General features: G+C 45.4%; 1 protein-coding gene across 1 annotated transcript in view; it reads left to right on the forward strand.

Annotated features, from left to right (window-relative positions):
- C4H6orf118 (chromosome 4 C6orf118 homolog) overlaps positions 1–16,125 on the forward strand; it is a 57,723-nt gene that overhangs the window by 36,293 nt on the left and 5,305 nt on the right. The window contains 2 exon segments of the mRNA XM_050949110.1: positions 133–186; positions 1,502–1,563. Coding sequence (XP_050805067.1) covers positions 133–186; positions 1,502–1,563 — 116 coding nt within the window.

The raw sequence follows: 16,125 nt of genomic DNA on the forward strand, positions 1-16,125 counted from the left end.
TTTCATAATGCTAAGATGGCAGGACATGTACTGTGCACATATATGGAATTTTTAAAATAGGTCAGTTCAATTGTTTGCTTTTTTGGAAATGTTGTGCTACAGTTTAACAAAGCTGGATTATTGCTTTTACAGGCGGAAGCTCTCAAACTCAACTCAGCCAACAGCTTCCTTCAACACCAAATCAAAGTAAGTTCCTTCTTTAGAACTGTGATATGGTCCAAAGCCCCATTAGAAACCTGTTTGCTCCAGTTGCCTTCACTAGGTCTGATCCAGAGCCTATTGAAGTCATTGGAAAGACTCTCATTGACTACTGTGGGCTCTGCATGAGCCCAAGGTGAACCACCTGCTAGAGAGTAGAAAAGTGTTGGTTGTCCCTCTACTCTGTTGTTCACTGTTTAGGAGAGCTATTATGGTACTTCGATGAGAAGCAAATTTCTTCTGATCACCATTTGAATTATTTTTTACAAGAACTTGTCAAAGCTTCAAAATCCATAACTCAGCTGATGATGCTAAAGCTGCTAGTCTAATTAGGGAACTAGCATGAATGACGGGTTCCTGTGCTAGGTGGATTTAACATACCCACAAAATACGTAACTCAGAACAGAGTACGGTTGCCAACTTCCTAACTGCACAAAACCAAACACCTTAGCACTGCCCCTTCCCTAAGGCCCTGCCCCCCATTCACTACATTCCCCCTCCCTAGGTGGCTCGCTCTCCCCTACCCTCATTCACTGGGCTGAGGCAAGAGGTTGGGGTGAGGGCTCTGACTAGGGGTGTGAGCTTGGGGGTGGGGCCAGAAATGGGGGTTCAAGGTGTATGAGGGAGTTCCAGGCTGGGGCAGGGATTTGGGGTGCAGGAAGGGGTGTGGACTCTGGATGGGGGTGCAGGCTCTGGGATGGGGCTGAGGATGAGGGGTTTGGGGTACAGGAGGAGGCTCTGGGTTTGGTGGGGGTGAGGGATTCTGAATCTGAGAGGGGGCTGCGGGTTAAGGCAGGGGGTTGGGGTGCAAGAGGGGGTATGGGCTCTGGGTTGGGAGCTCTAGGATGGGGCTGGGGATGAGGGCTTCAGGGTGCAGGAGGGGGCTCTGGGCTGGGGCAGGGGGCTGGGGCTCAGGGTTCGGGCGCAGGCTTACGTTGGGTGGCTCCCAGTCAATGGCCAGTAGGTCTAAGGCAGGCTCCCTGCCTTTCCTGGATCCGCACTGTGCCCCAGAAATGGCCAGCAGATCCAGTTCCTAGGTGAAGGGGCCATGAGTCTCCACATGCTGCTCTCACTCACAAGCACCGCCCCCCCCACCTTCCTGCTGAAGTTTAACGTTTTATAGCACAGGAACCACAGTATTTCTTTCCCATAAATTATGAAGTTAAAAAAGACTTCAGCACCACCAAGCACTTATCACAGATGTTGCCAATTAACATCACAAACAATTTTTTTCTTAACTCCTGACAAATATTTCTCTGCATTTATACATAGATGAGTTTTTTTGGTTTTGGTGTTTTTTTAGGAAGTTCAATACAACATCACAGACATCTTAAATAAACAGAAGGTCACCCAGGAAAGTCAGAGGTGAGTTTCTTTATGTTAGTACGTATTTTGGATTTATTATATTGGTTTATGTGTATATTATAAATGTTACATGTTACAGAATGATGATTGAAACCCCTATTATAAAAACTTCCCAGAACCGAGTAAGAAAGATCAGTTATTTATAGCTGCTAGGTTTAAGCATTACTAAGTACAACATACACAGTAGCATTTTAGGGATTAAGGTAAGGACTCAATTTAAATAAGGCCCTGTAGTCTAGAATAAGCTAAGAAAAAATAATGTGAATCTGAGTGCTTATGCACGGTGTTCGATTGACACCTGCACTTGCTGCAGTTGTCTATTCAGCTACAGAGCAGATATATTGCAGAGGCTGTTTAAGCTTCTGCCCACGGCCCTGTTGATATGCTTTAGACTTGCCCCAGAGAGGTGACCTCTAGGCATGAGATGGTAGCACAGTCTCCATGCCCATCCAGTCCTTGGCCTCTGTTCTGAGGCTGCAGTCCAATGCCAGGTGTGAAGTGTTTTTTATTATGTGGCCTCATGTCCATAGGAACCAAATTGAGACCTTATTTCACACACGGAGCTTCTTTATTGTCTGTGGCACTCTGGGTTTAAGTAGAGTGCTTTGTAAAGTAATGAGTTAGAACGTTTTAGTCACTACTGAGCTGGGCTGGATCTGAATTGGTTGCCAGGGGCAGAAGACTGTACACTCCATTACCACTCCCCTCGGGCATCCTCCTCACCTTCCTACAGTACATCTTAATAGTATCAAGATGGAATGAAAGAAAAAAGAGACAGCAGGCAGCTAAGTCTGCATCATAAAGAGTACACTTTTGACATCTATGCTTATTTCAGAGGTAAGTAAGGAATGTGTTTATTGGTTTGGTTTCAATTATGTGCAAAGATTTAGCCCGATTTAGTTTATTCTGTCCACAGATGAGGTTTTCAGCTAACCGTATATTGCAATCTCTCTTAATAGTCTGTATTCAAATTAGTGTAGCATAACATTAGATTTGGGTATGTATTATAGGTCTGCAATATAGTTTTATGAAAACCTAACTTGCAAACTTCTGTAGCAGAAAGAGGTTAACAGTAGACTGAAAGATGCATAAAAAGTTTTAAGAGTCCATTTCAGTGATAATATTTGGGCCAGATTTTTTTTCACATACCAGTTAGACACACATCATATACTGGTATAGGGTCTGATTCAGTGCACCCTGAAAGAAAAGCCTCTCATTGACTTAATGATCTGAGACATTAAGTGCCTATCTCCTTACAGTATCTGTCCCCATAGTATTTTAACACTGTGCTATTTAACTATAGCTACAGACATAATTCCCTGAGCTCAGATGGGAGGTATGTAGGCTTTTGGTAGTGAAAGTCCCACGTTCAATCCCCGCAGACAACAATGGTGCCGGTAGATACAGGTCATGGTCTGCAACATTCCCAAATGTACACATGCAGTTATGTGACTAATGGTGCAAATCTGAATCTATAAGTGTAGACTCAAATTAAAATGGCATATTAATACTAATTAGTGGAACACTGTTTTTCTCTCTTCTCACCTGGCAAGTCCTCCATTTAAAGGGAGTCTGTGTTTTAGTTGCTGCCATTGACAGAATCGCTAACTTTTAAATTGACAATTGGAATGTAGAAAAGTCACATCCCTCTTTTAGGTATTTTAATGAAGTCTTGTTGCAAATAGAGAACTGTGATCTCAAATCCTGGCATGTAAAAAGCTTTTCAGTTCAGTGTTAACTTAAGAGAAGATTTCAGAATCTGCTTCATGCTCTTTTACTCAGTTGTGGATTGTCAGCACCTGGTAAACCAGTGGTTTTTATTTTGGAAGGACCATATTGCCAAATGGCTCACAATTCCTAGGGGAGACACAGAGCTGCTATGTAATTACCTAAGAATACTGATCTGTAGTAATGCTAGGAAAACTTATGTGACCAGGTCAGCAACGTGAAGCTGCTGTATTTTGGGTTATTAGACTTTCCTGTATGAATGTATTAAACTAGCTTGATAGGAGACTGTTGGAGAAATGGGAAGGAAAGCAACACAATGGATCTAGATAAGCAATCTCCCAATAAATAATTACCTCAGACAATGACCTACTTTCCAGCCTAAGTTGCAAGGCTGCTTTGCCAGAGCTGGGAACAAAGGCTATAAACAGTTACAAAGGCCTAAATTCACAAAGGGAATTAGTTGTTGCCCACTGGAATTAACAAACCTGATTTAGGCTCTCAGGCCTGGTCTACACTACGTGTTTAAACCGATTTTAGTAGCATTAAACCGATTTAAGGCTGTACCCATCCACACAATGAGGCCCTTTATATCGATATAAAGGGCTCTTAAAACCAGTTTCTTTACTCCTCCTCAACGAGAGGAGTAGCACTGAAATCAGTATTACCATATCGGATTAGGGTTAGTGTGGCCGCAAATCAACAGTATTGGCCTCCAGATGGTAGCCCACAGTGAACCACTGTGACTGCTCTGGAAAGCAATCTGAACTCAGATGCACTGGCCAGGTAGACAGGAAAAGCCCTGTGAACTTTTGAATTTCATTTCCTGTTTGCCCAGCGTGGAGCTGTGATCAGCACTGGTGACCATGCAGTCCCAAATCCAAAAAGAGCTCCAGCATGGACCATACGGGAGATACTGGATCTGATCGCTGTATGGGGAGACAAATCTGTTGTATCAGAGCTCTGTTACAGAAGATGAAATGCTAAAGCATTTGAAAAAAATCTCCAGGCTATGATACAGAGTCCACAGCATAGTGCTGTGTGACAAGCATAACGGAAAGCCAAAGAATCAAATGGACGCTCATGGAGGAAGGGAGCGGGTACTGAGGACCCCAGCTATCCCACAGTCCCCGCAGTCTCCCAAAAGTATTTGCATTCTTGGCTGAGCTCCCAATGCCTGTAGGGTCAAACACATTGTCCAGAGTGGTTCAGGGTATATCTAGTCAATTTACCCCCCCTCCTCCTCCCATGAAAGAAAAGGGGAAAAAAATCATTTCTTGACTTTTTTCAATGTCACCGTACGTCTACTGCATGCTGCTGGTAGATGCGGTGCCGCGGCACTGAACAACAGCATCCTCTCCCCTCCCTTCCCTGGTGGCAGACGGTACAGTGCAGTAGGACTGGTAGCTGTTCTTGTCATCATCCCGTGAGTGCTCCTGGCTGGCCTCAGGTGAGTTCGGCCGGGAGTGCCTGGGTAAAAATAGGAATGACTCCCGGTTATTCCCGGCAGATGGTACAGAACGGCTGGCAACCGTCTTCATCATAGCAACTGGAGGCTGAGCTCCATCAGCCCCCCATTTTCATGTCTAAAGAAAAGATTCTGTACTGCCTGGACTATCATAGCAGTGGGATGCTGGGCTCCTCTCCTCCTCACCATTTAATGTCCTGCCTGGACTGTCATAGCAGCTGGAGGCTGCCTCCCCCTCATTTTATCTCACTAAAAAGTCAGTGTTTCTTATTCCTGCATTCTTTATTACTTCATCACACAAATGGGGGGACCCTGCAATGGTAGCCCAGGAGGGTTGGAGGAGGATGGAATCAATGGGTGGGGTTGTTGCAGGGGCACACCCTAGAATGGCATGCAGCTCATCATTTCTCTGGGATCTGACACGGAGCAGCTGTGCTCTCTGGTACACTGGCTCTGTAGTACACTTGCCCCATATTCTAGGCACGACTGACTCTATTTTTAGATACAACATAAAGGAGGGAATGACCCGGGGAGTCATTCCCATTTTTGTCTTTGTGCCCCCGGCCGACCTCACCGAAGTTCAGCCAGGAGCACCCATGACAGCAGCAGACGGTACAGAACGACTGATAACCGTCATCTCTTCTCCAATTTACAGTGGCACAGCAGACGGTACAGAATGACTGGTAACCGTCTCTGCTACCTTGCAAAGGCAAATGAATGCTGCTGTGTAGCGCTGCAGTACTGCCTCTGTCAGCGGCATCAAGTACACATATGGTGACAGTGACACAAGGCAAAACGGGCTTCATGGTTGCCCATGCTATGGCGTCTGCCAGGGCAATCCAGGGAAAAAGGGCGCGAAATGATTGTCTGCCGTTGCTTTCACGGAGGAAGGAATGAGTGATGACATTTACCCAGAATCACCCGCGACACTGTTTTTGTACCATCATGCATTGAGATCTCAACCCAGAATTCCAGTGGGCGGGGGAGACTGCGGGAACTGTGGGATAGCTACGGGATAGCTACCCACAGTGCAACGCTCCAGAAATCAACGCTAGCCTCGGTACATGGACGTACACCACCGAATTATTGCGCTTTGTGTGGCCACGTGCACTCGACTTTATACAATCTGTTTTACAAAACCGGTTTATGTAAAATTGGAATAATCCTGTAGTGTAGACGTACCCTCAGACTCCACAATACATGGGGGAGAGTCGGTGCTCAAGAATGGAATTCATAGAAGAGAGCATGTGAGTGGGGAGCTAACTGAGCTGGCCAATAGAAAATGCCAAGGATAGAGGTGGGGCCTCAACTCTGCCCTTGCCCTAATGCAGGGTGGGGAGGAGGTGCCTATCTCTCTTTAGGATTCACAGCTGTGAACCCTCTCCTGGAATTAGGCACCTAAACCAGCTCATCACTTTCTCATGGGAGAAAGTGTGTGTGTGGTGGGGGGAGAGGGCAGTGGGGATGGAAGGAAAGGCACTCCCATGTCAATACAGCCAAGAGCCTGGTGTTTAGAGCACTCATCTGGGGGTGGGGGGATGGGAGACTTGTTTTCAAAGCCCTGCTTTGCCTGATTTGGAGCTCAGAATTGGGTCTCCCAAATGCCAGATGAGTGCTCTGACTAGCAGGCTATAGAGTCAATCTCTGACCCACTGATTATTGATACAAAGTGGGAACATCTGGAGAAGTCAGAGGTGTGGGTTAGCCTAGGAACTGTGACAACTCTGATCTGGTTAGAGGGAGGGTCAGAATTACAGGACTGCATGTGATATTAGTTTCTGATATTCCTTTGGTTCTGTGAGGTGTAAAACAACCTTTTAGATTAGAACTGCATGTCCCAGAGAGCAGGAGTGGCACCTCACAAACCAAAGTCAATGGAACCAAAGGAAACTTGGAAGAAAATGGAATGTCACTGCATCTGAAAGAATAATGAGAACTATTTTGTAAAAAATAAAAATTCAGTAGCATTGTTTTAAAATCATTCAAATGCAGTGCTTGCTTAGCCAAGAGCTTATTAGAAATAAAATATCAAGGCAATTAGTAGTAGATATACTTGAATACAAGGTTAATTAGTTTCATTTCTATGGTGTTAATTATTAAAAGTAATTAGCCCTGAGGTACTTAAGAAAGTGCCCTCACTAAGTGTTTTTTAATGTAACATAAAGACTTAAGTTTTGCTTCCAGCAGAGCTCAAGTTTAAACCCTTTAAAAATGTACAGTGCCTCAGGATATTTGCATAATAAGGCATTTTATAAATGAGATATTTCCAGATTCTGCCCTCCTAGTATTATGATTCTCAGTTCTGGAGCTGACACTTTTCCTATCCAGGATAGATCAGGAAAACTAAAACATTAGCAAAAGCATGAGATTTCTGAATCAAAGCCTGTCTGTAGGCACAATTGAAGGAGACTATCTAATTGTCTGATGTCAGAGCTTTATCATCCTTTGCCCTTAAAGCACATAACTTTATTAATACGGAATTTAATTACAGGCACGGCATAGATTAACAATTTAATTATTTAATCTCTATAGCAGCAGCTTCCCCAAGGTGCTGTGGGATTGTTCAGTGAATTAGGGGTGAAACATGCAGCCTGTGCTGAAAGCTGAGAAAATCTTTTGCAGATATTTATTCAGCTTTCTGCAAGATGACTGTGATTTCCTCAGATTTATTTTCCATTTGACGAATGGCTTTACAGTATCTTTGCTCTGTTGATTAATTGCAAATATTCTAAACTCAAATTCTGTTTAGTTGTAATTGGACAGATTAAGTCACATCGTATTGTTTGTTTCTCTGGTTGGATGACTGTGCATGGGCTTGCAGCACTAGGAGTAAAAATTCCCTTCAGAATTAGCTTTCTGAAAACATTTATGCTAGTAAACTGGATTTCTCTAAAGTTAGATGAAGTTTTTCAGATGAAACTTTCTTTTGCCAAAAAAAAAAAATGCAGATTCAGGAAGATTGAAACATTCTGAAAATTTGTGTCAAATTCACTGAATTGTTTGGGGCAATAGCCCCCATCCACAACAAACAAACTAGCGAAAAAATCAAAACCTTTTGATTTCTCAATTCAACATGACATTTTGTTTTGAATTGTACTTCATTTTTATTTAAAAATAGAAAAGAACCTCCTTAAAAATTAAATGCCCTTCCACCTCCCCCTTGTGTTACTTCACCTGAAACAATCTTTCTTACTTTCTTTCTTAAATATTTTTCCAGTTGGGACACCAACTTGAAAAAAAAAACAGCTATTCTCACAGTTCTAGATCCCTCAAATATTTGTAGAAAATGGCCACAAATGAGTCACAAAGATGGTTGAAGTGAATGTGTTTAAACGTGAATATTTACAAGAAAATTTGCATTTATTGTTCTGCCCTCAAAGTCATCCCGAGTAGCACATAGGGCAGTTAATAGTATAAATTAATGCTGCTCCTTGCATCATTAACACCTGATCCATGGCTTACTCCTCTTTCCATAGGAAAGCATCATGTAGCTGTGGGGAGAGAGCTAAACGCAGGATATGAAGATGCCTGCATTTAGCATTATAAAGGATGTACAGATCTGTGACTATTAAAAATGGGTTTACAACTATTGGCAACTAACTGGATTAAAAATGTGACCTGGATTAAAAATGTGCATGCCTTGCTCCCCTGGGCTTTTCTGATCACCGATGACCACAACTCATGCCTCTATTGCAAGGGTGGGCAAACTTTTTGGGCTGAGGGCCACATCTGGATGGGGAAATTGTATGCTGGGCCTGTCATAAACAGATAAGTAAGAGTTAATAGAACAGAAATGCTTCATATCTCTTTGCCTGGAAAGGGTTAACAAGAACAGTGAGCCTGGCTGTCACCTGACCAGAGGACCAATCAGAGGACAGGATACTTTCAAATCTTGAGGGAGGGAAGTTTTTGTGTGTACTGTTAGATTTTGGTTGTTGTTCACTCTGGGGGCTCAGAGGGATCAGACGTGCAACCAGGTTTCTCTCCAATCTCTCCAATACAGGCTCTTATAAGTTCAGACTAGTGAGTACTAGGTAGATAAAGCGAGTTAGGCTTATGGTTGTTTTCTTTATTTGCAAATGTGTATTTGGTTGGAAGAAGTTCAAATGTGTATTTGGCTGAAAAGATTTTAATTTGTACTTAGTATACTTAGGCTGGGAGGGTGTTCCCAGTGTCTATAGCTGAAAGACCCTGTACCTATTCCATTTTTTTTTAAATTTACAAAGATAATTTTTACTGTTTTTTCTTTCTTTAATTAAAAGCTTTTCTTGTTTAAGAACCTAATTGTTTTTTTATTCTGGTGAGACCCCAGAGGACTGGGTCTGGATTCACCAGGGAATTGGTGGGGAGAAAGAGGCTGATTTCTCTCTGTGTTAGGATTACTTTCTCTCAGGAAGAGTCTGGGAGGGGGAAAGAGAAGGAGGGAGGAAGGTGAATTGTCCTCTCTGTTTAAAGTTTCAAGGAGTTTGAATCACAGAGTGATCTTCCAGGGTAACCCAGGGAGGGGAAGCCTGGGAGAGGCAACGGTGAGGGAAAGGGTTTACTTTCCTTGTGTTAAGATCCAGAGGGTCTGGGTCTTGGGGGTCCCTGGGCAAGGTTTTGTGGGGACCAGAGTGTACCAGGCACTGGAATTCCTGGCTGGTGGCAGCGCTACAGGTTCTAAGCTGGTAATTGAGCTTAAGAGGAATTCATGCTGGTACCCCATCTTTTGGACGCTAAGGTTCAGAGTGGGGAATTGTGCCATGACAGGGCCGGGGTAGGGAGTTGGGGTGCGGGATGGACTGCGGGGTGTGAGAGGAGGTGCAGTATGCAGGAAGGGGCTCAGGGCAAGGGAATGGGGCAGAGGAGGGGTGTAGAGTACGGCAGAGGGCTCAGGACAGGAGGTTGGGGTACATAGGGGTGTGGAGTATACAAGGGGACTCAGGGCATGGAGTTGGGGTGCAGGAGTGGTGCGGGGTATGGTGGGGGCTCAGGGAGTGTGAGGGAGTGTGGAGTGTGGGAGGGGGTGTGGTATTCAGGAAGCAACTCAGGGCAAGGAATTGGGGCAGAGGAGGGGTGTGGGGTGCAGCAGGGGGCTAAGGGCAGGAGGCTGGGGTGCAGGAGGGGTGCAACAGGGGGCTCAGGGCAGGGGGTTGGGGTGCATAGGGGTGCAGGGTGCAGCAGGGAGCTCGGGGCAGGGGGTTGGGGTGCAGGAGGGGTGCAGGGTGCATGGGGGGGCTCAGGGCAAGGGAGTTGGGGTGCAGGACGGGTGCGAGGTGCAGGCAGGGGGCTCAGGGCAGAGAGTTGGGGGGTGGAGTACTGAAGGGGTTTGGGCTCCGGTCCAGCACCGCTTACCTAATGTGGCTCTGGGGTGACAGTGGCGTGCACCGGGGCCAGGGCTGGCTCCCTGAATGCCTGCCCTGTCCTTGTCCCTGCGCTTCTCCCAGAAGCACTGTGGCCCCTGGGGGTGGAAGGCTCTGCATGTGCTGCCTTTGCTGCGCCTCTTGGTACCTTCCCCGAAGCTCCCATTGGCTGTGGTTCCCTGTTCCCGACCAATGGGAGCTGCGGGGGGCAGTGCCTGGAGGCAACACACGGAGCCATCTGCCCCCCCATCCAGGGGCCGCAGGGACGTGGTGCCAGCGGTGCCGTGGGCCGGATCCAAAGCTCTGAGGGGCCGGATCCAGCCCACAGGCCGTAGTTTGCCCATCCCTGCTCTATTGCCTTAACGATTAAAACCCACAGGGCGCCACATAGTGGTCAGAGAAGGGTGACAGGCACTGTTCTGTGACTAGCCCTCTGAGCTGTCTATAAGTTGCATCCACCCCTTCTGGGGTATGTGAAGAGTCCCCTGAAGTATAGTTCTGCAGCCCAGCTCGGGGCGTCAGGCTTCACCTGGCCAAAGTCCCTGAGTCAGGACTCTGTGGGATATGGGGGTCTTCCTCCAGCCCTATCAGAAACAGGGTGTATGGGTAGGGGAACCTGGTCCCACCCTCTCCATGAGGTTCTGATTCAGGGCCCAGAGGCAGGCAGCTGAGTCCTGCACCCTGGAGTGCTATGCAACTGCCTCCCTGGATCACTTTCTAACAGTCTCCCCATGCAAGAGAAAACAGCAAAGACAGGTAAAGAAAATAAGCCAAAGAAGAAGAATCTGACCTTGCAAACGTCAGAGTCCTTTTCTCTTAGCAGGGAAAGATGTGTAGACCATCGATATTCATGGGCCCTGGCAGCTGGGCCTCCCACAATTCTCCTTTTGCAGGGCTCCAGAGTGCAGGTCTGCTCACCTTCACTGGCTGCTGCAGGTGAGCTACTCTCTGCTTCCCTTTTCAGCTCCTCCTGCAGCCTGTGCATGCCCACATCCAAGAAGGGATCCTCGTCTCTGACATCCACTAAGTCAGGTGAGACGCTGCACCGCAGTATGAGAGTGTCAGGAGCTCACCAGGAACATGGTACTGGTTTCCTGGCACCAAAGGGCAACAGCACCCTGAAAACAGCTCTAACTGGCAAAGGAAAAAAGGCATTAGGCATCTTCTACGCTGTCCGTACCAACACAGAGTGAGAAGTCATCAGTACCGAAGACCACGGCGAGAAACAAGGGAGAACAAGGTCCATCCCTCTTGTACTGCTTCTGTGCAGTCTCAAACTGGTGCATTTGCTACCAGATCGCTTGTTCAGCAGCGCACCTTCCGTGGGTGCACAACACATTATAGCAGAGATCCTTAGCAGATGGTTCTCCAATGACCAGGAGTGGGATTTATCTGACTTAGTGGTGAGGAGCATCTTTCTGCTGTGGGCACTCCCATCTTGGGATCTCTTTGCATCTCAACAGAACAAGAAATGACCAACGTACTGCTCCAGGCCACAACTCCAGAGGGACACATGTCTAGTTTGATGGTCAGGACAGAGGATGTACATGTTTCCTCCGATCCTTCTCTTACCTCAAGTTCTGAAGAAGATCAAACAAGATGGAGAGTCGGTGATCCTGATTGCTCCCCAGTGGCCCAGATAGTTCTGGTGTCCAAGCATTCTCAAGATGTCCTTGTGCATCCATATTTGTTTTTTCCCAGACTGGCTGATTCAGACAGAAGCAAATATCACAACCCAGCATCCCTCCATCTAACAGTATTGTGTATGGTGGATGTAGCATGAATACCTGATTAGAAACACAGAAACATACACATGGCTGAAGCCATGATGGCTGGCTGACTTTTGTATTGCAGAGAGAGAGAGAAGAAAAACATAGTAACCACTATCTACCAACAGAGTCAACATAAGCAACTGCTTAATAAACTATAACTGCAAAATTCACATAAACAGATTCAACATCTGCTTGATACATTCAAATATATCACATCTGTCTTCTCCCCACAATATAACGGGCACAATGCTGTCAGAAGTACTTGTGGCAAAACAACCTGAGGTCCAATTACAAATCAGATCTTTCAAGTGGTGTGTGTTTTCTTTCTGGAGAATGTTTGCCAACATTTTGAACACTCCCCTGAGGAAGTGGGGTGTCTGCAGCAATGTCTGACTCATATGTTCCCTCAGATGATATTGATTGTTCAGCACAGCTGCTTTCTGGTATCATGTTATTGGTTGTTGCATCAAGCTGGGACACAAATTCAGCAGCTCCCTGAATTTTGCTTTCTTTGTCAGATATGGGGTCACCCACGAATCTCACAACTGGTCAGTATGCCAGTGCCAAATCATATTTGGTGCCACTTGTACTGTGTAGGACAAAGGATTCACTTGTGCACTAACAGCTGATGAAAGACATGTACTGGGTCCCCAATAATCATGAACCAGTACCGTTTGACCCACTTGTAGCTGATGAGGTGCACTAGTCCCTCTCACCATCACTTGACTTATTTGATTATTTCTGGCTTATATCTGACTTTAATAAGCCCAAGTGTGACCTGAGATTTTGGCCCATAAACAACATTGGCATATGTTGCATCTTGATATGCTAGCAAAAAATGTTCCAGCTCTCGCTGTAGTGACCCCTTCTCATCTGCCATGGATTGCAGGGCTTGCTTAAAAATGTATATAAACCTTTCAACAAAGCCATTTATAGTTGGATGGTAAGGTGCAGAGGTAATAATCTAATAACATTTTTCTTTATGAACTGCGGACCTTCTTCTGAACTAAACAGAGGACCCTTGTCACTCACAACTTGTTCTGGTGGTCCAGTTCTTGCAAACAAATGTTGAAGTTTTATACTGTCTGTGCAGCTGTGGCGGTTTTCATGGAAAAAGCTTCCAGCCATTTGGAATGGGTATCTGTCATAAACAGATAGCTAAGGGTTAATGTCTCTTCCACCTGAAGCACCTGACCAGAGGACCAATCAGGAAACCGGATTTTTTCAACTCTGGGTGGAGGGAGTTTGTATCTGAGTCTTTGCCTGCCTGCCTGCTTTCTCTGAGCTTTGGAGAAGTAGTTCTACTTTCTAATTTTCTCATAAACAGATAGCTAAGGGTTAATGTCTCTTCCACCTGAAGCACCTGACCAGAGGACCAATCAGGAAACCGGATTTTTTCAACTCTGGGTGGAGGGAGTTTGTATCTGAGTCTTTGTCTGCCTGCCTGCTTTCTCTGAGCTTTGGAGAAGTAGTTCTACTTTCTAATTTTCTGTTTCTAAGTGTAAGGACAAAGAGATCAGATAGTAAGTTCTATGGTTTCTTTTCTTTGGTATTTGCATGAATATAAGTGCTGGAGTGCTTTGATTTGTCTTCTTTTTGAATAAGGCTGTTTATTCAATATTCTTTTAAGCAATTAACCCTGTGTTGTATCATCTTAATACAGAGAGCACATTTGTATGTATTTTTCTTTCTTTTTATATAAAGCTTTCTTTTAAGACCTGTTGAAGTTTTCTTTACTTCAGGGAAATTGAGTCTGTACTCACCAGGGAATTGGTGGGAGGAAGAAATCGGGGAGATCTGTGTGTTGGATTGCTAGCCTAATTTTGCATTCCCTCTGGGGGAATAGGAAAGTACTTTTTGTTTTCAGGATTGGGAACAGAGAGGGGGAGTCTCTCTGTGTAGTTTCACAGAGCTTGTGTCTGTGTATCTCTCCAGTGGACAGCCATATGGTCTTTGTCCATCCTACTACTAATTTCTGATGGGACTTATCAGACTCTTTCCTCAACTACTAATGTTTACCCCAGTACGGGACCTCAACCTTGACCTACTGGCATTAATGAACTCTCCATTCAGACCCTTAGCATCGTATGCCTTTGCTCACCTATCTATGAAGATTGCCTTTCTGGTTGCAGTCACCTCAGCCAGAATAGTAAGTGAGCTGGGGGCCCTTATAGGGGACCTAAATGTGGAATTCCCCAAGGATAAAATTTCCATGAGGTTGCACCCAAAATTCATTCAAAAATAATCTCAGAATTTCTTTAAACCTGGTCATACACTCACCAATTTTCTACTCAAAGCCACATGCTACCAGAGAAGGCAGGAAACTACACCGTTGAGCCCTGGCATTCTACCTGCAAAGGACAAAACCCTTCAGGAAATCTCCTGAACACTTTGTCTCCTTTGCTGAGTGTATGAGAGGGAAAATAATCTCCACACAAAGACTTTTCAAATGGAGTTTGGGCTGCATCTTGCTTTGTTGTGAGCTAATAGTGACCTTTCTCCCACAAGGTTTGAGGCTCCTCTTGACTAGAAACCAGGCTGCATCTGTAGCTTAATTTGAGATGTCCCTCTTCTGGGGATCTGCAGCATGAGGCTCCATGCACAGTTTTGTAAAACATTGTGTCATGATACAAACTTCTATAGCAGACACATCCTTCAGCAGAGCAGTCCTTCTGAAACAGCATCGGAATCAGCACTGGACTCAGTGCCTTCAGAGCACAAGGATTTTCTAAAACAAAGGCAAAATTGTTTTCAGTACTATCTTCTGTAGACTGTAGGGTTGAGCACATGGACCTCACATCAGGACAGACTTCAGTACCCACAGTGTTCTGACTTCTGAGGATCATAGAATCATAGAATATCAGGGCTGGGAGGGACCTCAGGAGGTCATCTAGTCCAATCCCCTGTTCAAAGCAAGCCCAATCCCCAACTAAATCATCCCAGCCAGGGCTTTGTCAAGTCTGACCATAAAAACCTCTAAGGAATGAGATTCCACCATCTCCCTAGGTAACCCATTTCAGTGCTTCATCACCCTCCTAATGAAAAAGTTTTTCCTAATATCCAACCTAAACCTCCCCCACTGCAACTTGAGACCAGTTCCTATCCAGACTCCCTGGTATCATCCAGGCTCCTTTCCCATTAGGACCTTCAGTCCTAAATGAACCTTATTCACCTTTGCTGAGGGATACCAAGACACATTTCCTGCTGGTATTGACTTCCCTTCCAGATTCGATTCACCCTCTGGTCATACCACACTCTGCAATGATGATTCAGCCTCTGGTACCGATGTGGTTTCTGGATCCACTCAGACCTTTTGAAGTAGCTCCGTTGAGTGGTGCTGAGAGGGATTTTCAGCCAGTACTAACCTATCCTCCATAACCAATTTATCTTCCACTGAAGTCTTGGCTTCCGGTACCAATGTAGTTACTGAGCTCTCACTGGCCACCAGTGCTGGCACTATTTGGATCTGGAGAACAGAAGGGTATACTGGCTGCCAGGAGCTAAGATATGGGATGTATGTCTGAGTCAGAGGCAGTAGGAAAGAATCCACTGATTGTCCTTCACAAATGATACAGCTGGATGAACAAAGGATACAGCTAGATTCTTGCCAGGCTGGGGAAGACTATGCCAGGCTGGTGAAGATGGTTAAGGAAATAGATCTTCAATGGGATTCTTCTCCCTGTCCCTAGAGGAGGAGAACAAAGGTGAGACAAGATTATGATGATCAACAGATGGCTCAGGCAGTGATGTTATAAAGAGGGCTTTTGGGATGTTTGACCACTGGGAGACATTCATGGACAGAGGAGTGGTCTCATAAGATGGACTCCACCTAAGCAGTGAGGGAAATAGACTTCTGGGATGAAGGTTGGCACAACTGATTAAAAGAGGTTTAACAAGGAACTCGGGGAAGACAGCTGAGTGATGCACATATAATCTCCGTACCTAATAGTGAGATTGAGTGGGAGGAAAATCAGGTAAGAAAAGATACAGCAATGGAGAAAGGAACAGCAGTGGAAGGGGAACGGATATTAAGAAAAAAGATAACTCACTGGTATTGGCACTAACAGTCAGGTAGGCGATACCGGCAGTAGAATGACTGTACCCAATTGGGTGAGGAATGTGGGCGAAGCCAAGCAGAAGCAGCTAAGGAGACTGGGTAACAAAGTGGAGGAACTAGAACCACTGGTACAGAATGTGAAACCAGATATTGTCGGGATGACAACAACATGGAAGGGTCCAGATTTTTCTGGATGTG

The sequence above is a fragment of the Gopherus flavomarginatus genome, chromosome 4 (assembly GCF_025201925.1).
Source record: "Gopherus flavomarginatus isolate rGopFla2 chromosome 4, rGopFla2.mat.asm, whole genome shotgun sequence".
Taxonomy (NCBI): Eukaryota; Metazoa; Chordata; order Testudines; family Testudinidae; genus Gopherus; species Gopherus flavomarginatus.